Source organism: Pseudopipra pipra, chromosome 6 (genome assembly GCF_036250125.1).
Source record: "Pseudopipra pipra isolate bDixPip1 chromosome 6, bDixPip1.hap1, whole genome shotgun sequence".
Lineage (NCBI taxonomy): Eukaryota > Metazoa > Chordata > Aves > Passeriformes > Pipridae > Pseudopipra > Pseudopipra pipra.
The window spans coordinates 29464822-29485984 of NC_087554.1; the positions used below are offsets into that span (position 1 = coordinate 29464822).

At 37.8% G+C, this 21163-nt stretch overlaps 1 protein-coding gene across 8 annotated transcripts in view; it reads right to left on the minus strand.

Annotated features, from left to right (window-relative positions):
* Positions 1-1197: 1197 nt before the first annotated feature.
* PCNX1 (pecanex 1) overlaps positions 1198-21163 on the minus strand; it is an 89417-nt gene continuing 69451 nt past the window's right edge. For all 8 annotated transcript variants that reach the window (XM_064658258.1, XM_064658262.1, XM_064658259.1 and 5 more), the window contains 9 exons: positions 20019-20249; positions 18565-18665; positions 17174-17324; positions 15257-15487; positions 14626-14900; positions 12718-12959; positions 11222-11658; positions 9699-9839; positions 1198-6155 (listed from right to left, as the gene is read on the minus strand). In XM_064658258.1, coding sequence (XP_064514328.1) covers positions 6015-6155; positions 9699-9839; positions 11222-11658; positions 12718-12959; positions 14626-14900; positions 15257-15487; positions 17174-17324; positions 18565-18665; positions 20019-20249 — 1950 coding nt within the window. In that variant the 3' untranslated portion in view covers positions 1198-6014. The remainder of the gene's footprint in view (positions 6156-9698; positions 9840-11221; positions 11659-12717; positions 12960-14625; positions 14901-15256; positions 15488-17173; positions 17325-18564; positions 18666-20018; positions 20250-21163) is intronic.

The window sequence follows — 21163 nt, forward strand, 5'->3', positions numbered from 1 at the left end:
GCAGTACAAGGAAGCCAGGTGATAGGCATCACACTGACACCAACCAGGTGTATACTGTTAAAGCAAAGGCCCTGCGCCCAGTTCCCAGACATCAGCTCACGGGGATAGAGAGTCTTGGAGTTTGTGAACTGGATTTCTCTCAGGCAAAACTCAACTGGAAAACAGATTCCAAACACTAACTGGGGCTTCAGCTACAATTTTTACCAGTTGCAGTTCTTCAGCTGACACTGACAGCAAGAAACAATGGACTACAGCATAAATCCATCTTCTCCTTTGCCACCCCTAAATCACTACTGGAAGTGCTGCTCATCCTTTTTTTGATAGTGGCAGCTGAAAGCACATCAGTTACAGAACTTTTGATCTGTTCAATGAGACTCACTTGCTTACATTAAAGAGTACTTGTTTTCCTTCAAGAAACACTTGCTATATTTGTACATTCCTCTCTCATTTATAACTTGAAGTCTGAAGCAGCTAAGGTTCAAGTCACCTTGTCTAGTGCAAGTTGCAGATGCTTGTTCGGAGTTAAAAAAAAGAGAAACATCCAATTTTTAGTTTGAAAGACATAGAGCTGTCTGCCGACCATTTTTGTTAGAAGTTAGTTTTTCAAACTCAGAGGGACAAGATGATGATGTAATTCTCTGTACTAGTGTGAAGAAATTTGAAAGAATGGACAGAGAGCAGCAGAATGTTTTTAAATTAGTTTCACCGTATCAACAGGTGCTTCATGTAAGCACAGTGTTCATCAGGACTTTACCCAATGCTGCACTCAGCTATCAGATCAAGGGCAGCAGAAAGTTAGAAATCACTGATTAAACCACACTAGGTAAAATATTTCCCTGGGAAGTATGATAAATGAAAAATTACTGAGCATAGACAGTACAGTAGTGTTCTGGGCTTTGAAAAACATTCAAGAAAAGGGAAATGAACGATAGAGAGAAAATGCTTCAACAAAGACAAACCATTCTAACTGTAGAAGAGAAGGCATGTGGCACTCCTTTATGTAAAAGCATGAAAACAGCAATAAAATAGGAATAGCTGAGATTATCCTTTCTACTACTACATCTACGTAAGAGATAATTTTTAAACAAGAGAATCCTTCATTAAAGGGTGATTTGAATAAACTTAAAATAGTCCTTACAGGAAATTTGTGAGAATGATATCTTAAGAGAATGTAATAGTGCAATAAATGACAACAAGTGAAAAAAGGTTTTTTTATTTCTCAGTGTTTCTCCACTGTCAATACTGTCCTTTTGCTGCAACATGTTGCAAAAAACTCTCTGCCTTTTCCATTTTAAACAGCTACAATATTTACAGGCTGTTTCCAATAACACACGCAGACACATACACACTCACAGACACGCAGGAACACATATCCCTATCCCTGGCAATGTAACCATTTGCTGGTAGAGGCAATATATATTTTCATTGTCCATTAAAAACCAAAGCCATCCTCTCATTTATGCTCAACTCCCCTTTCAATTTCCTAACCAGCAGCTACTGTCAAGCTTTTGGGGGCGTCTGTAAGAAGTTACATGTCCAGCTATTTGATTGCCATCTTTCAAAGTTGTGGCCTAAGTGTACCAGGATTATCTATTCAAACTGTACATACCAGAAATCATAAAAATTGCTCATATTCAGCTGTTTGTGACCAAGTGATGTAGGTATATTCCCAAAATCTTTTGGGGCAGCCATCTTAATCACCTTTTTAGAAATACGCATATCATGCTGGGGTAAAAAGTCACATGCGTTACTTTCCACCAAGGTGTTATGTACCCACTTTTTTACTAAGGCACCAGGAATTACCTGTATAATTTTTGAAAGAGTCCAGCGTCACTGAATGTACTGCATGAGATTATCAAATAGCAAGCCAGACAAGAACAGAATAGATGCCTATATAATAGGTATAAAATTCCTTAATAAAATCAAGTACATAAAACCTGTGGTGGTACAACCCCAATCCAATATAAGTTGAATAATATTGTTAATGGCAGGAAATGCAATCTACCCAGCTCCATTTTGTGAACAGAGAGTTCTAAAATTGAAAAAGATCTTTAAAGCAGTGTTTTTGTATCTATAGTCCTAGGTTGTATGGTGGTGTGTGCATTACAGAGAAAGCTGAATCCAACTGCAAGGCATCTTTTCTCCCCCCTTGCCTAAGACCAGATCAAGCTTTATGGCTGCTTGCCAAAGCACCAAAGGCATTGACCTGTGCCACAAGTCATCATCTGTCACCTCACCGGTTATCCAGGCTTCTCAAAGAGTTCTTCAGTCCCCAAGGCATTGTGAATATGAGATGAGGAATGCCTCATGATAACTGCACACCTGACTGGAAAACTGAGATCATCACGCAGACATGCCAGATGTCCCAGGCAAAGCAGCTGTAGCACCATTCAGCCTACATGGAATTATCTCAGAAAACAACCATCATCTTCCCACAACTCTGAAACCATTTCACATATGCTGAACCATGAGAGAGATTCCCAGAATCCATCACTAGTATCATACAGTGCAAGTGGCACAGAAACTTAGGTGTCATCAGTGGTGTCACATATACAGTTTGAGGATTTTGTTTTAATCAGAACATTTTAAAAGATTTCACAGGGGAGTTAAATGGGAGGAGGTTTTAAAAAAAATCAAGTAGTAGCCGTTTTTACTAATGAACATAATCTAAGTAGTGGGGTTTTCAATAATTTTTCTGTAATTGAGTGTTTTAGGGAGAAGTAAGTCCTAACATATGTACAAATAGATACCACCTTTAAAGCAATCTGAGAAAAAGAAAATAGATTGGGATCTACCTGAAAGCTACAACAGTGGGATTTCACTGGAATGTTCTTACGGCAAGAAAATATCACAATGCAAGTGGACAAAGTAAAATATTCATCTATAATGGGTTTTCATGGAAGAAAGATCTATAAAATACTACTCTATGGTAAACTCAATGTGGACTGACAGGACTAACTTGAGAATACCCATCTTTTCTATCCTCAAAGAAGAAGAAAAATATTACACATCCGGACAAAAGCCAAGAAAAGAAAGCAAAAGATAAAACTATCTCCACCTAAAAAAGAGGTTTGCACAGACAGATCTATCTTGTGGGGAATCAGAAGAAAACAAACACATTTTTGTCACTTGCACACTGGAAACCAAAGACACAAACCAACACACAATCACAGACGAATCTTAAAGAGTTCAGGAAAAATTTTAAAAAGTTGATTTTCCAAAGCCTTATGGAAGAGTGAAATTTCAACTAGGTGGCTTCTGTTGAGCACATCTGGAATAAATATGAAGATTATGAGAATGGCTTCACAACAGATGTTTGCTGAGTATCTGAATGAAGGTATTAACCTGTTTGCTGGCCACATTAAAATCCATCTCCTGAAGGCAACACACCAAAAGCCTTATGATTTAAAAAAAAACAGAAATATCCATCAATTCTCTTTGCCCCTTAAAAAAAAGCCTCTCTTTCCCCATCTGCTGTTTGCTGATCTAATTCCAGGCAGTTACATATGCTCTAAAATTTCTGCGTCAACAAGCCATTAATTCCTATCATGTCTATTATCAGCAATGGACATTGTCCTTATCTTGCCCTGAAGGGAGTGATTGTTCAGAGCCAGGGTTAACATACTGAAAGTTACTTCAGTCAAGTTTAAAAAAAAAACAACCCAACTATGTATTTTGTTTTTCAGTCATTTGTTTACCTCAAGGCTTCAGTACAAGAAAAAAAAAAAGCAACAACCATGCAACTAATATCAAATGGGGGCTTATTTTCAAACAAACTTCTCTTCCTAAAATGAAGGAATACTCTTAGTGATAGAGAAACCTGAAGGGTTAATTAAAGGTGTATTTACCTGAAGGGAAGGACTTAGAATAAAACCTTATCTAAAACACTTTCAATTCAAAACTTACACATTTTCTTCATTCCTGATGACAGCAGTACCAGACCGCTAAAGAAGGTTCATCTACTGTACATTTCAGATATGCAGGAGATGAATTCAACTACACTATAATGTGTACATATGATAAATGATTTTGTTGTCCAATATAGTTTTAACTGTGGCAGATCCAGAACTGTGCATTTATACCATGACTGAATGGGACTGCACAGGAATAAACTGAATAGTAATATGCAACTGTAAGATGCAGAGTATTTCGAGGACAAGTTTGCATAGTATATGATGCAAGCAAGGTCCCAGTATCATTCACTGGGAACAGTATCTAGAATTGACAGGCTACCAGGCACACACTTACCCTTTCACGGCTAGATGGCATACAGTGACTTGAGTTGGAATACTTATGTTTCCTAGGTAGCTGTTCCTTCCTTTTTTTTTTCTTTTTCTTTTCCCGTATAATTTCACTCTTACATTAGGTACATAATGGACAATGTTTCTCTGATGTCAGAGAAATAATTACTATAACCTCTGTGGTATATCAGAAGTCTCTTCTGCTTACAATACATATAAAGAAGTGGAGGTGACTGGGAAGGAGATGGCTGCTCCCAAAAGCTAGGACTGTATGCAGTTTCTCCACAGAGTCCTATATAATTACAGGTCAGAAACAGGAAACAATCATAACAGGTACATTTTTTCTTACGGATTAAGAAAAGCGAATCATAGGAATTGCAAGTCAAGAACAAACCAGTTTCCCTCTCACACTCCCATGATAGTTCTGAGTTACTTGTTTCCCTGAATACACACTTTTAAAAAAATACAATAAAACCTAGGATATGTAACACATGAATAATTCAACTTCACAGTTATAAATACTCAAATTACACTTACATAGAATATATAATCACAGAAAATAAAATTCAAGTCATAGAAAAGAATGAAGACTAAAGGGAAAGAAAAGGCAAGGTGGTAAAAGTGATACAAGTTTAGGGCTGTGCCTTCTACAAAAGATCTTTAAAAAACAGAAGTCAAGTTTTCTTGCATTCTTCTTTTTGTTATTGTTGGGGGGGAGGTTGTTGTTGCCATTTTTTCTTTTTAAACTGGATAGAATCAAAAAAACCTTCAAGCATCCATGAAGAAATCATGGACCTGCACCTCCCCCTAAAAAACTATAACAACCGTGTCTGCCAGAGAAAAGCCAATGAAACAACACAGCCAGCTCGGGGTGTAAAGAAGCCAAGCAGCTATGGCTAGTGAAGGGAGGACAGATGAAAGGTCATATACTGGGGCCCACTTTAAAGCTAGACGTGTTGTACAGGTTTGAGGTACCACTGCCACCACAATAAAGTCTGATGTAGTACAGGGATACTCAGGTGCTTTTCTATGTATTTGTTATTTTACCATTTATTGTGAAGAGGATGCAGCAAATGCACTTGTACGAAATACAGAACATAGAACCAAACCCATGGCACAGCCCTTACCATCGACATGTATATGGAGAGGGAGGGGATTAATCCCAAAGGCAATTTAAATAATGGTATTTTATATACTTATATTTATATATATAAATAAATGTTCTCAGCAATCTCAGGGTTGTTTTTAGTGCATTGCTGTAAAAAAATTAGTGCAGTTCTCATTAATGTTTAGCTCATAAGGAATAAGAATCTATACATCTGTTCAGTCTCTTCTTGCCACACCTGAAACCCTTACACTGTTTCACCAAACTGAAGGTTTGTAGTCAATTTCTTTAAAATAAGGTGGATGAATTCCACGCACTCTGTGACAAGACATGGCAATTTTTGGCAAAACAATTAGAAAAATATGAGGTGCTCTGATCTTAGAACTGAAAAGTTTGTTGATTTAAAGCATTACGCAATGCATAACAAAATTTATAAACAAGAAGATATGTCTCAACAAATCTATCCTTCATGCAAGTGTTTCTTCAGCAGCTAACAACTTAAAAAAGTTTCTTACACTTGTTTATTTGGGGAAAGGGACTTAGACAAATCTGTGTTTCAAGTCCTTTCCTACAACCAGACCAAAGTTTCATGTCCCAGGAGCTGCTTCTTCTGGACCCTTCTCTCTTCTGAACCGTTGGAGAAGGGGAAGTTTCAGTCTCAAAGAGCTTTACACTTCAGCCCCAAGTTCAAGGACTCCAGTTTCAACAACAGCAACATATTTATCTTCAATTTGAACCAGCAGGATGGTTTTATCTATATGTGACCGACTACTTGGATCTCTGCTGCAAGGCACCCAGCGGTGAATCACCTGGGGGGAAAAAAAAGTATAATAAAATGTAAGCTCCATATGGAGAGCTGCCTTATCAAAGTTGTGGTTGATAATTCCAGACTCTTACAGGGCAAAAGGAGCAAAAATATAACTGCTGTACTGACTTAATTGTTCATTTTTCAGTGACAGCATATCCACAGACAAGCTACTTGTTTAAGTCTTGCTGAAGATCTGCATCTTAAAATCACAGAATCATTTAGGTTGGAAAAGACCTCTAAGAACAATGAGGCCAACTGTGAGAACAGCTTGCTTACCTGAGAACAGCCAGTCTTTGATTTAGATTTCAGCAGGGACAAAAAACTTGACCCAAAGCAGAACCAAACAGTTCATGCAAAGTGAGTAACAACTGAAAAATTGTTACATGTGTACAGATGTGGGATATTTTGATGCTCTAGCTGTAAGTCTTAAAATACTTCAGTGTTGTGCAGCACATAATGGCACAGAACTTCAATTTATCAGGAGTTAGGTGTAAACTACAGTCTCCTCTGAGTCAAAGCCTTTGCCCTAATTTTTTCCCTACTCACTGTGAATGCAAGGTTGATCTTCTGAATTAAGTCATTCAAAGATAATTTAAAATTAGAAGTATTACAAAGAGGAAGGATTTCAGAAATAGAGCTACAAACTACTCTCCCAGACTCCCCTGGATCTACAGAATTCAGGTACTTCAATCTGCTGCTCCCAAGGATACTGCCTGATACTGACCATCAAAAGGTCCCTTTTCCATACAGGCCCTTGTATGACCTTGCATGTCTCTGCTCAGCTGCCTCCATAAAAATATACCCTTAACTTCTAGGTGCCTCAAAGAAACCATAAGAATGCTCCAGTAACATGGTTTTAAATATTGCCAGCTCCACTGAAACAGAATTACCTCAAATTTGCCAGCTGTGAGAAAAGAACCCTTCATTCAAGACAAGGTAAGTTAAAAAGCAAATAAAATTAATTTTTACAAAATCCAAGACAGTACAGTTTTCAAGAGTTTGAAAGACACAGGTGGGGAAAAAAGGACAGAAAACCACGAGTGATCTGTATCTTCCAAGATCAAATCCAAGAGATCCACTTCATCTTCATTAAACCCAGCAGACAGCTGACTATTTCTTGAACACTGGGTGAAGGAGATTCAGCTTTGTCCACTGCATGAGATCTCTGCTACATTCACAGGGAGAGCATTTCAGCCAGGGAAGCATGGCATGTTTAGTTCCCTTTGATGCAACAGCATATTTAAGTGGTCTGTTAAAGTCTGACTTCAAAGTGTGTCCCTATGAACTTCTTACACAGCTGTATGGAATGAGGCCAGGAATATTCTATCCCCAGACACATAAAACATTGCCCAATGAAGTCCCAGGTACTACATCCTTGTTGTCCAACTGGTGCCTTTGAGATAGCTAAGGGCTGATTCCAAAGGCATCAATATCATGGCTCCTTGAAAACTGTTTACATGCAAAAGTTGTACACAGATTAAAACTCACCACAGCCATACCTCCACACTCAGTTTTACCATCTCTTCTATCATGACTGGCATTTATTTGGTCCCCATAAATGATTGATAACATGCAAAATAATGTCACTATATAGACAAGAGGTGATAAGAATCCCTTGAGAGGAAAAAGGTTCTTCTACATGCCAGGGTCATGTATCATAGAAAGATAATGCTGAGTATACCTTTATCTCAAAATGTGGAAAAAGCAGCTACATTACAAAGAGGACTGCTAAATTTAATTTCCTTGAAGAAACTTTATCATGTCTTTCTGCCTTATATATATATATACTGTACTGCATACTTAGCAAAATGAAAAGCAAAGTTAGGAAAAATACTTTTTTCTACTCTGTAGCAAAGTTTTTAACTACTGAGTGCAGAAGTTCGTACTGAGAGCACTGACATAAGGCTTCGTCGGGGAAACTGCTTGATGAGCAGCATCTCAGCAGGTAAGAATCATTTCTGCCTATTTGCAGTAAGGACCACAGCTAAAAGATCAGAAAGGGAATGCTATCCTATGAGCTAAGGAGTGTACTGATACTAGTATTTTAACCACAGGCAGTGGAAACCATGTCATCAAGTTAAATCCTCTTCTCCTAATCACACACTGGATAATCTGGTGCTTTCCCGTTTGCTCTTAGGTTAAAAGATGCTCTTCTAAAAAAACCTGCCAGTATGCTGCACCAAAAATAGATGAGAAGCATTCAGAACAGCAGCTTACTCTGACCTTTAAATCCTCTTGTTTTAATCTTTCTGTAACATCAATCACTGCACATGTCAGTGTGCTGCAGTTCACAAAATACACTCAAACTCCTGAAAAAAACTGTCCCATGATACTAGACAACAGGACATGTTTCAATATAACCCTCTACATTCAGTATCTTTATGACATTCTTGATTTGCAATAGTATGTCTAAACCAAACATTGTGAATGTTTACAACAGCATTCTACTCCCAGGAGTTAACTACAAGGCAACTCTACTATCTTAAGAGTGGACTTTTAACTCTGATAAATTCCTTCCATGAATAATTGTATTTTCAGGGCCCTTCCTTCACAAACACGTACCAGCAAGGTAAATCCAGCATACACTGTGTTACTGGCATATCGCCATTTCTTACCTGAAGTTTGCACATACATCCACAGTGATGTGGACTTTCAGATGGCAAAATCCATCCCCTGAATCCAATTTATAAGTAATGCCTCCAATTGAGGTAAACAGTTAAAGACATTCCTTCTAAACAGCCAAAACTGCCATATTCCAAATGAAAATACAGTTGTATTGATGAACCAATGCAAACACAATGTCAGTGACTCTTCCCTTTTACTATTTATCACAGAAAGAATAGTCACTGGAGCATCTTTATAGATACAAAGGCTAAAAAAAAAAAAGTGTACACCTCAGTAAAAATCAAAAAGCTTCAGAGATAGATCTGCGTTTTTTCCTCATAAAAAGAGTCTAAATTGGGAGATAAGTTTTCTAACTAATGCAGTAAATTTTTATAAAATGTAGATGGAACACCCCTACGGAAAAGAGACGAAATTTCAAGTCATAGGCTTGCACAAGTTTTAGAACAGATTTCCTTCTTAAAGGGAAGAAAACACGATATTTAATAAAGAGACATCTAATAAAGAGACATCTAAAGAGAATGTTATTTGGCTCTTTTTTTGATCAGAATAATTTAAAACCAAATACTGTTAATCATTCAATTTAGGAGCTGTTGGTAGACTGACCTTCTGTATTTGCTCAGGGATTTAAAGAAAATGAAAATTGGATGAATGAGTGAAATGCCTGAGAGTTCATGACAAGAGGGGGAAGCAGGCAGGAAGGAGAGATGGTTGACAACATTTGAAACACCATCCTGCATCTTTTGCATAAAGTTGCAGAAATATCTCTCTGCTTCAAATTAGGACAGCAACAGTGACGTTGAGGACAGCTGCTGATCTAACTTACTAGTACATCTATCTTTGGCCTTGACATCTAGGCAGACTGCCACAGAACCAAAACATTGCCTTAAGTTTAGCTTGGCAACTTCTAAGCAAAACTTACATGGCCTTCCATGCCTTCCTGAGGACTCCAGTCTTTCCAGCTGTTTCTTCCAGCTTTTAGCCGTATCACCTCATCTGGCCACTGCAGCTCTTTCCTTTTTGACACGTTGATCCCTTCCAGTACTTGACTGGGATCCATTAACTATAAGTAGGAATTGAGTTTTGACTGTTAGTTCAGCCAAAATTTAAAAGAAACAGATAAATTGTAACCTTTTGCATACTCCCATATAACTGGCTTTAACCCACTGAAATTGATTCCTGACCCATTTCAGTGCTGGAAACAAGCTCCAGGCTAGGAAACAGCCTGTGCAGCACTGAATTTGGAAATTAGGCTGTGGTTTCAGACACAGTTGACAATATGTCAGTTCACTAAAGCAACAGCTCTGGTTCCCTTTCCCACTTCTTTCAGTTATACTGGCTCACAGCAGGGTCTGGGGAGCGAGCACAACGTAAGCATTGGCAGCATACAGCGTAGTAGCAGGGAAGAGTTAAGTGATGATGAGCTGTTAAAATCGGCTCATTACTTCTTACAGAACATAATAAGTAACATGGTCTTAAAGAATTTATTGCTAGGCAGAAAAGTATTTATCTACTAGCAGGGTTAGATGAGACCTGCTCTGTGTTTTGAAGTAAACTGGTTTTTCCACAGGGGAAGCAAGAGAAAACTCCTGAAAACTACTTCTTATTTAAGGACAGAGAAAACTTCACAATGTCCACTATCCAAGGGCACATGTCCACTTTGCCTTTATCCTCCTCACACAGGGAAAGTAAGCAGCTTCATAAAAGGGCCCTTGCCTGCAAACAAAAGCTACTAAGGACAGACCTGAAAATTTACTTAGTTAACTTTGCCCACTATGATGCAGTTTACTAAGGATTACTCTAAACTGAGGTGACATCAGCAATCGTGTTTATTATGATCTAGTCTATTAAATACACTTCTTGATGTTTTCCGCTAATATAATGCCAAAGACATGTATGTGGGGCTGATAAAAGCTAGGAAAGCAAAAATACAGATTTCTGGATTTTCAAAACAAGTAAGGCTGCCAGGATTAACTTAGTCAATACTGTACTGTTTGCCGCTCATTAAACCCTGACATAGCAATAACCAAGGAATAAATACACGTGAAAGTGAAAACAAGTATATTTACAGTGACTTCTGTGGAAAATCTACTTGGATTCAAAGAAAAAAACTAGTTGCTTTGTACCCTGCAAATGAAGCTGTTTAGCTTTACATGCTACAATGTATAAAGGCTAACTATGCAGTGGAACTGAGTTCTGCTGATGTTCTCAATGCTGTACTACAGCAAAACATAAATAATGTAAACCAGGAGCATGCAGGAAGGCTTCTTGTCCAGAAAACTTTTTTCTTACATTAGTTCTCGAAACATAACCATGCAGAAACTGTATACCCAGACATTCCTGAATGTGTATGTACTTAAAAGTAATGCTTTCAACAACATACAAAGTAACAACTAACAAAAGCATGTGGAAACATAGGTTAACTTGTTCTTCTAGACTATTCACCTGGATTCTGTAAATAACGTCATCCTTTTTGGCTTGCATTTGATTTGCAGGGCTTGCATTGCCACCTGACTGAGTTTCAGCTGCATTACTCCCTCCTTCTGTCCCTAGAAAGCCCACAAGGGCATGCTGTTTACAGGCTGGGATGCTTTGGCTGGAGCTGCTAGAAGAGGGCAGTCCATGCTGCACGCTGACCCCAGTCTGGCCAGTAGGTTCCATTTGGTTCACCATAGATAGGCGGGACTGGATGGATGATGGGAGGTTACGAAGGGATATCTGACTGGTGGAAGAGCGCCGACAAGGCACAAAGCCTGTTGTGGATGTGCGAAGAGATGAATGACGACTGCCGTAGCAATAAGATGAATGGCTAGCTACTGAGGCACGGGCAGGGGAATGTCTGACAAGGCTGGACTGCACAGAGTGAGAGCTGTGACTGGTGCCTAAAAGTAAAAGATACAGAATCAGAAAAGTTTGATAAAGCCTCCCACACACATTAGATTGCTGACACACAAACATTTTAGAACACAGATATATAAAACTGATTGGTCTAATCAACATCATCTGCAACAGCTGTATCGCAGATCTCCGCTGCATTTCACACAGCGGAACATCTGAATACATTCTACTCATCTCGGAATTTCATATTCTGTTCAATTCACAATCCCTGCCACACAAGTAGCTTGAAAAATGCTTCAGTCTTGCTCTTTCTGCAATTTCTTCCTTAATATTAACACTTAAGTTCCCCAAACTTAAGGCAACAAGGTAGGTACAGATGTTTGTGTCTCAAAATACTGAATATTCCTTCTTAATATGCTTGACTACACATTCAAATTTTGGGTCAGAAAATTTGTTAGAACAAAAGCTGTTTTAAAACAAGTTCAGAAGAATTTAATACATTTAAAGTTAAAAACAAATTGCAGTTCATGAGCACTGGTGTCACTACTTTTCCTGTAATAAGTATTTGCAAATACCTCTTCACAGAGAGATCTAATTATGTTCATTCAACTACATAGATGCATATTTTCTTTGTGAGTAAAGGCAGTCTTTGAAAAACTTTCCAGGCTTTACTGGTTTTCACCTCCCTAACTACAGATCACTATGGACCCTTGGATAGGATTCAGCTAGAATACTACAGAAACAGAGAATTCATTTCACTGTATAAATAAGTAATACAAGACATTCACAAAAAATGAAACAAGTTTAGCATTCGCAGATAATACAACAGAAGTGAAAAGATCCAACGTGTAGAGACATGTTATAAAAAGTTATTTAACCTATTTTGTCAGCACAACTATACCCCTTTTGCTCAAATCTGTTTGGTAACCTTGCACTACATAAAATAGTATTGTAGTTTGAGATGAATCCAACAGCTCTTAACACTATATAAAATCACATCACTTTTATTTGCTTTTTCTTTTAATTTAGGCCAAAGAGCTGAAAGGTCATTTCTGGCTATAGGATTGAACTTGTATAAAGCTGTTTCTTTGTTTTAAGTTTACCCAGAGTGGAGGGATGAGTTGGTGGATGAGCTGCAGGAAAAGTTGTGGGATGAGCTGCAACAGGAGGATGCTGTACTGCTCCAGGTCCCTGCCCTGTAGTTGCATTCCCTCCTCCTTGTGACATGCTGCTCTGTGACTCATTGATAGTTGCATTATTACTTGTGCAAGAAGCTCCACCTCCAGCATCTGAATCTTCAATGTTTCCACCACTATTGCAGCCAGCTCCACAGCCTTTCCTTAGTCTGGAAACATAATACAATTGATACATTAAGTCAGGCCTCCTAATATCAGGATTCTATGAAATGCCTCATGACAAGCAAAAAGCTTGACTAAGCACAATCCACAGCACTCCCCAAAATCAGATAAAACCTAACTTTATTTTTTCAGAATATGCTTTGCAAATATAAATGCTGCTTTCTAAGAGATTGCAATTTTCTTCATGACAGCTATCCCATAACAGGGATGACAAGTCAAATGCTCATAGAAGATAGCTTTTTAAAAATTATCCCACCTCTAAAGTACAATAAAGTGATAAAATTCTAAATCTAAAGTGTTGGTAGAACATCCCCATTATTTTCTAACAGTTTAGTAAAATTTATGCTACTTAATACACTGGTCATGCATACTGTTATACTGCAAAATCTTCAGTCTACTCAGAATAGCAGGAAAAGAATGTTTGCTGGATTTTTTTAAAATGTATTTGCTTTCCGTTACCTTCATAAATGCACTCACAACTGTTTGAAGCACATTTTGAACATTCAGACAGTAGGTTAGCCAACATTTCCCAGTATACATAACTGCACAGTTTAACATTGTTTACACTAAAAAACTTCAGATGGACACAAAAAACACAGCACATTTCCTCCTCCCTTTCAATTCCTACTTTTCAGTTTTCTTTTTTTTTCTGTTGCACTCAAACACACTGATCAGTCCTTTCCAATTTTGTTTGCCCCAGGATCCAGAATCCTGAAGCTATATACACACCTTGGATCCAAATACTTGCTGTGTCATAGTTTCACCTGTTGTTCTATTGAGTCTGACAAGCTGGTGGTCACAGGAGACAAAAACCTCTACGGTGAATGTGGCATACTCTGAGGTGAAGCAGCATGTTCTGTTTTGATGTGCCATAGATGTGTAAGTTAAATATGACTATCAGAACAGCTACAGGACTGTACAGACTATGGCACTAGCTCCTGGGAGTGGTAAGAACTGGGATGCACATTTCTGAATGCCACACCTAGCTGCCACTGTTGTTTTTGGAGCCACAGTCACAGTGGCCAGAAATGCAGTGAAAGTTCTATGGCCCATAAAACACAGAATGGCAACAGTTGGTACTGAATTACTCAGGGGTCATGTGGGGAAATGATTATATTATTACCATTCCAGTTATTTGTTCTGGCTCTGACATTCAGGGTTATTTGTAGGTACTCACGAGATTTTGAACAGCTAAAGCTTGTGTTACTATGCATGAGCATACCCTAACAACATTAATATTGGCACTTTCATGTTAAATATGTGCCAGACAGGAACCCTACCAAATAGTCTTGATTCTATAAAGATAGTATTTTAGACTGCAAAAGCAATGGTACTGAAAAAAACAGTATAGAAGTTGCATTGTCTCTCATTATCAGAACTAATGTTAGAACTGAAGTTATGATTCTTGCATCTAGACTTTGTCTTCTTTCCTCTGAGCTCTATTTACATAGTTTGTGGTCTCAGCATTGAAGATTAATCCTGTACAAAAGCAGTTGCCACATGCTACTGATGTGCCCAAAATAAAACTCAAGGTGTGTTTATTTTTATGGGACTGACTCTTATAAATTATGCTGTGTTGGGCCTGTTGTACAGAACTAGTTAGAATATGAGAGCATGAACACATACTAATGAGAACTCGTTTCCTCAGCTCACCTGTGCCATGTAGACACTACGAAGTTTCTGATGTTTCCTAAGCTGATGGCTCCCCCAAGAATGTCCTTTAGCTGTTCATGACTATCTGAATAAGAAGTAGTCAGAGGCGAGACATAGATTGGGTATCCAATTGGCTGGTCACAGGAGGAGTTAATCATGTTCCTCAGAGCTTGTTTAGCGTTTTGGATACTTCCTCTCTCTGGATTACGATTACGCAGGAAGACAAGCTCCTGCTGTTGTCCTGCCCACAGGCCACGCACACACTCCTTATTCACCTGCAAAAGCCAAGTAGAGAGAGGCTGTGTCAGAAAGTAAAGCAATGAGAGCCTTCATGAGCATATGCAATATTGCCCTGCAGAACAGCAAGCATGCATACGCACTTCTTTAACAGGCTGAACTTTGGGACACAGGCTGCAACAATGACAGTAAAGCAAATTAAGAATGGGATGAGAAATAAGATATTTTTAAGTCAGAAGGAACTGATTTCCTGATACAGTACTTGCACTGCATGAGAAGAAGCAGCCTTAGCAATAACAAAACAATAAAGATTTCAGTTCAAGTAGCAGTTTGGTACAGTTATTAAAACACACTACAACATACTGTCCCACTGTGAAACGTACACAAAGCTTACCTTAATGACCCTGAAACTGAGATACCGCTTATTTAGCATAATGATTTTATATTCATTGGTGCCATCATCCATCACGTGACGCAGAGCAAGAAGGGACGGAGAATTGGAAAGAACTGCACTCCGCCAAGCAGGGTCTCCTTCATGTGCTATAACTAGATTTTCTTCGTGGGTTGTTATAGCTTCATAAAGGACAGAAGGATCATCATATTCATCTGGAGAAGTGAAGTGATCCTGTTTCCAAGAATACATGTTCAATAAGATATGATTAGCGTTTCAGATGTAGCTACATATAAACCCCAAACATTTCCAACTCCTGAAATGATCAGTGCATTACACAAGTTAGTCATCAAAAATACTGAATACCTACTTTAGAACATTTAAGATATCCTCTTTTCCAACAGATTGGTTCTGTTCGCTTGTTTACTTCTTTTTTTAACTTAAAACCAAAATGATCAGAAGCACCTGCCTATCACTGATTCAAGTAAATTTCTAGGTGAATTATACACTAGATTTGTATTTATTTATATTGCTTACAGAAGCATTTTAATTTTAGCTTGTTTTCTTATTCATAAGCCTCCAACTGTAAAACACACTGAAGTAAAGCACTGATTATTCACCGAGACTGCATTATATGAAGAGAGCAACAGGAAGAAAACAATATTTACTATTAAAAAGTTTACATGGATACTTGATGACAAACTATTTCAGCATCAGGTACTATCAAGACAACTTACATTACTACCAGTCAAATAGAAACACAAAATCTACAAGTTCAATTCAGTATTAGGTCACATTACTTTCTGGTTAAAAAAGGATTGTGGTTAATAGCCAAATTTCCAACACCAGCTGAAGCCTGGATATGCTACTGCACTGCAAGTGAATAAAAACCTTTCACAGATTAATACAATAATGTTCAGAAAAAAAACAATTTTTTTTAATTGTTAGAGTGATCTTCATTTTTCTCACTTTTCATTCCCTGACTTAATTCAAGCCCAATCTGCACAGTAACCCTCTGAGAACACTCCAGAGCTGTTGAAGTGGTACTTCTGCTGGTTTCAGTAATGATTTTGTAATTATTATGCTTTGCTACCTGTACTCCTAACATACACATTCTGCTAAATTCAGAGGTTATGTTACATGAAAGAGTTGATTCAATCGCTGCTAGCTTTGGGGGACTTCTAAAGTCTGCGATGAAGGCAAAAAAAGAACTTTTAATAATAATTTTAAAAGTGCAATTGAGATTTGCCTTTGATTTGCCTATGATTTTCAAGCAATCTGTTTTTCTAGAGTACCAATACTCTTCCTTCCTTACAGAGTGCTTATCACTAAGTACATGCTTTCCTGTACTTGCTGTGCACATTCGCTGGACAAAATTTGAGATTGTTCATCTTCACCCTCACTTCACTATAAAGACCAACTCTAATTTCAGCTTACTGCAAAGCAGCCTTCTTATTCTCACCTGAAATCTGTGATTACAACACTTCAAAGCAAAAAGAACAAGAAAAACAACTCCCATTGGAGGAGAGGGCTGTGCAGCTTGGAATACACGATAACCTTTTAAGCCAATTACACATGCGTAGAGAGGGAAGAGAGAGGGAAAATATCAGAGAAGTTGTTCATAAGGGAAATACCTCTAGATAGGTACAAAACAAGGCTTGACATGTTCTCTGATCTACATTTAATGTAATTTTCAAGCTCTGAGCATAAATAGCATTCCCTTTTCCTCTGTATCAACTTCCACAAGAGCTATAATAAATCAAAGGACAACACATGATATTCCCTCGTTTTCAGCTGTCAATCTCTATCACATGCCTTTTATTATCATCCTCTTTTTCTTTCTCCCAGCCACTTATTTTTAAAAGAACAAATGCACAGAAATAAAAAGAACTGGACACATCTTTCTGTGTAATCTCTTACCTGATGTAACTTAAGTGACATCCGAATTCCAGGAACCACTACTTTCCTCAGCAATTCCATGTCAGCAAAGATCCATTCATCTCTAATCGAAGATATACGGAAGTCACCCTTAAACAGGGCATGCAGGCCATACAAGAAGGATTCCAGATTACTGTTGAGGGGAAAAAATAATGAAGAAAACAGCCCAGATATTAACAGAAATACAAACATATCCACAGTTATCATCACTGAAAAGAACAGAAAATATTGAGCTGTACAGAAGGGCACACAATTCCTCTCCATAAAGATAAGCTACAGAATAAGACAGGGAGAAGAGAACACAATGAGTAAAGATGTGCATGTAAGCAAAACCTGGACATCAGATGTCTACATGCTCTGAACAGGTCATGAACGTCATATGCATACAGCCATACGCAACAGACTGTTTACATGGACTAAAATAAACAGGAACACCATAAGGATTGCCTGACTTCACATTGAAGATTTTAAAAGAGAAAACTTTTCAAGGTATATAACATATTGGAGGATATGTAACTTCAGTTGTGCATGCTTCAGTACAAAAGTAAAAACCTTGTCAACTTTTCATGTTTAAAGGCATTGTTTTCAATTACTAACTAAAGAGTAAAAAATCAAATATGCACTGATCACTCTTGCAACTGCATATTTGCAAGACTTTCAGGAGGCAATTGGTGGGTACTTAAAAGAATTAGTCAACAGTTGCCCTAAAAGTGAAGTAGAACAGTCAGCACCCAGCTGACCAACAGCATCTGCATCCAATTATGCTTTTTATTTTCTTTTTAAACCACCACCTTGTGATTTCCTGAAACATTTAACTATATTTTACATTGGATTTCTAGAGCTGAAACTGTCAGTCTGCAAGAAAGAGGTTGCCATATCACAACAGACTTGAGGTGAAGGAGATTTGTACAAAACACAACTGCTTGCCACAGAGCCAGCTAAACTGTCTGATCTAACATCCACCAAGATATGAGTTCTCCATTTTAAGAAACTTCCCTCTTCTTCCCCTTACTTCCATATAGGGCACCTACTTGGTGCAGGAAATGGAGCTTACTTTTAGAACTTAATCCGTTCTTGGCTTTTTTTCCCCCCATCAGTTATAACTGGTCCTTACCCATACCAGAATTCTCATCTTGCATTAGTTCAATAAGACAAGATGCTCAGATTCAAGTTCTCCCCTCGTTTGCTTTTCTTTGGTTATGTTTCATTGGCTGTTGTAATGAAGACAAGTTACAAAGCAAATCTGTCCAGTTTAAGGGAAGACAACATTAATTATCCATTTCTTTTATGAAAAGGTACTCATCCTAACACCTAATCTAGGAACTCAGAGGGATTTTGAGGATGGGAAGCTTACAACAACAGTATTTTATTACCTAGACATATGATGTGAAGCTGTTCCCAATGCTCTCCGCCCCAGAACACACAGTCCATAACACAATGTCACTAGGGGTGAGTCTTTACTTGAATCCAGTGGCTTATAATAACAAAAGAGAAAATAGTAAGTCAGGTGAATGGAGTAAGGAAATCACCACTGAAAAAGACAATTCTGCCAGAAGGAGTAAAAGACCCAAACGTGTAATGGTTCACAAACTCAAGTGTGCACAGGTACCCACTGCACCAGTTACTCTTAAAAAACCAATTCTGTTTGCAACTCTGAGCAAGAGTTTTGCAAACACACATACACTATTATTTGAAAGAAGACAAACTGTAAGCTGAACAGATGTATGGTACATTCCTCATGAATACTGTGTTACCTTGTAAGCAAACTGCTGATTAGCAAGATTATGGGGTTTAGACAAAAATATTTTTAGTGAATACAGTGGATTCTAACTGACTGGGAGTATTTAATCCTGATTTAACCAAAAAATTCCCTGGACTACAGTTTTAGTCTGGAAAAACTTGCCCTCAGTTCAAAGCCAGTAGTAGCTGTACAGGGTATATAATGCCCTAGAAAATGACATCATTCAATTAAATGATTAAATCTCATTTTCAATACATACACAAAATCTTTCATGACTTGAAGGAAAACAATTTCCTTTGGCTGGTTGTTTGTCATTTGACCACAGGATACTAAGTCTTACACCCATGAAAATGGGCTTCTTACTGATCTTTTACCTCCAAAGCAAAACTGAACTCTTAAGTCTTGGATCCTTCGTTAAACACCTAAATTCCAATTGTATTCCTGTCCCTTTAATCTCAATTAATTTCTGCTTATTCTCAAAGGCAACACTAATTAGACTAAACCACACACAGTCATTTTGTAAACAGTAAGAAGTCAAGGCATTCCTCTACAACCATACTTCTGTTCAAAAGGTGGAAAGATTTTGGAGAGAAGAAAAGGTTGAATACAGGATGATAATTTTCACAAGCCAACAACTCCAGCGGTCCAAAGGAAAACAGTACAGTATGATCAATGAGAAAAAAGCAGTCAGTCTTATAAACTGGCAACAGGTATTTGGGGTTTTATGGGGTTTTGTTTTGCTTTGGCACTTTTTTGTTTAAGTTAGGCTTGATTTGTGAACACTGACTTCTAAGCACAAAACATCAGTTCTGTAAGCATACTGTTTTGTATGCAGATAAATGCCTAAGATTCAACCGATTCACCTGAGCTGGCAAACAAAATTCATTAACTGGTTACACCATAAGTTACTTACAGAATTTATTAAATTCTCAAAAGCAGAAGACCAAAACCATTTCAATGAAAATACTTGGATTATACATATTTATTTTAAAAATCAGCATTGAACCAGGCAATAAGTCAAGCCAATGAGAAAAAATGAGACCATCCTAGAATAGTGAATGGTTTTCCTCACATGTCCATACTTACCTTTTCTCTTCGAGAGCAGCAATATTCTATCCAGTTCAAATATATCATACAGAAGCTCTCTCTTGAGATCCCTGCCAGACGATGGTCATAATCCTCATCAATATTGGGGTTAAATGTTGGGTCTACATCAACATAATTGCGGTCTGTGCACAACCGCAGACCTTCCTGCATTGTCTCGTTAGCTAACCATTCCTCTAGCTTGGGGGATGTCGTGACATAATAGATGATTCCCTGAAACAGTAGTAGTTAAGAATATGAGTCATTGCAATTAAAAAGCCCAGTCAGTAATCTTGATTGTTTCAAATTATTTGCATTATTTTCCTGGCAACGAACAAAACTGACACACAGTAGTATTTATTTAGCTCACAGGTGCAACATATTTGCACAGAAAATACAGGTGGTATATAGGAGTATTTTTCAAAGATTGTCAAGATTTCTGAAGCCTACACTGATGAAATAAGGAAAGGAAAAGAGGATGGGACAGGACTGTCACTATAATTTTTGCAGAAGACACAGAAATTTTTATCTAGTTAACATGAAGGATTAGATATTAAATTTCTAAAGAACTCAAAATAGTGCTAAAACAAAACATTTTAAGACCCTTGTGCTGGGGAACACAACAACTTGTGTGTGTATGAGAATAAGTATCTTGGAAATATTTTAACCTGAAAATTTTCAGCTCTCTGAAAGAGAGTAGCTTATGAAAGATCTCAATTAGTACACTGATTATCTGAAGGGATCTGAGGTCTAGAGTCCGCTTAAAACTGCAGACCAGGACTTTCTTCCTTTTTTAGGACTCAAAGATGGGTTTGGACAGCTTATAAGGACCGAAGAGCCTGGCTTTCTCTAAGAGAAACAGACTATTTAACTTTTCATTTACAACACAGCTATTATATTTGGGTTATAGTTTTCAAGTTTCTATTCCAGCTTCAGCAATTATCCTCTCTCTGATCTAGACTACAGGGTCGTTGTCCTACTCAGTACAACAAACCCTGTCCTCCTTTAAAGAAGGTGTTCATATATCTCTAATTATCATCACATTCTACGATCCTCATATGACAGACATTAGAAGTTCAAGACATTAAGCAGTTTCCAGGTGTAATCCAGCCTATCTTCCCCCGAGGGTCGTACTGATCTGAATCATA